At 40.5% G+C, this 953-nt stretch overlaps 1 protein-coding gene across 1 annotated transcript; it reads left to right on the top strand.

Annotated features, from left to right (window-relative positions):
- Positions 1–265: 265 nt before the first annotated feature.
- SARC_06411 (hypothetical protein) lies at positions 266–953 on the top strand (the record flags this gene model as incomplete). Its single annotated transcript, XM_014299663.1, has 3 exons — positions 266–355; positions 442–569; positions 825–953. Coding segments are annotated over 3 exons (347 nt in total), but the record flags the coding sequence as incomplete, so codon positions are not given.

The raw sequence follows: 953 nt of genomic DNA, 5'->3' as shown, positions 1-953 counted from the left end.
GTATATATACATACATATATATAATTATATATATACATATATATATATATATATATAAATATATATATATATATATTATCTCTTCGTATCGCAGTATGAGACTAATCTTATGAAGCGTCAATATTATAAATTCTTCTACCTCATAGTAGTCTTTATAGCTCGGCGAGATTAGCTCTGAAATTAATAGTGATAACATTTGAGTTTCACACATACAAATTGGGCATATCTAAGCTCTTCATAATTGCCACAGACTCGTTATGTGTGTATGAACACACATAGACACCTTCAGTACACCTTATTCAGTGCAAGGGCTGTAAGCCGCGCCGCACCTATCGACAATCCTGTACTGCTCAATGTGAGTATATGCGCAAATATATACCAAGCTTTGTCTGCCTTTGGATGGAATCTAAGTTCACCCTTCACTTGTATTGCCCTTTATAGATATGGTACCACAATCTGGCTCTGAGGAAGATCTTGTATTCACTGCCGTTGTCGCGTGATGTGGAGGCCGATAAGCCCTTGTTTGAGCTACAGAAGCTGTTCGCAAATCTACAGCTGAGCAGTGAAAGGTTGGGGTGTGTGTGTGTGTGTGCGTGTTGTGTGGGGAGTTTTTGTGGGTGTTTTATCCGCAGGAACTGTTTGCAAACCTACAGCTTAAACGTGAAGTACTTGTGTGTATGTTTGTGTGTATTCGAGTAAGCGGAGCGTATTTCACTCGTTTGAATGAGTTGAGTGCAAAACCGTTTGAGCACGGTCAATATCTATGTTAATATTTTGATCCACTATCTCACGCTATGTACCCACCGCACACGTGAAACACACAGCTTCGTAGATACGGCTCCCTTACTAGAAAGCCTTCGGCTCAGCAGAGATGATCAGCAAGATGTGCAGGAGTTCTTCTTATTGTTCCTAGCTACGCTGGAGAAGAAGGTGGAGGCCATCGACAGGTATAT

This window comes from Sphaeroforma arctica, assembly GCF_001186125.1.
Source record: "Sphaeroforma arctica JP610 unplaced genomic scaffold supercont1.457, whole genome shotgun sequence".
Lineage (NCBI taxonomy): Eukaryota > Ichthyosporea > Ichthyophonida > Sphaeroforma > Sphaeroforma arctica.
Note: the sequence above shows the minus strand (reverse complement) of the source record. Positions and strands in the feature narration are given on the sequence as shown.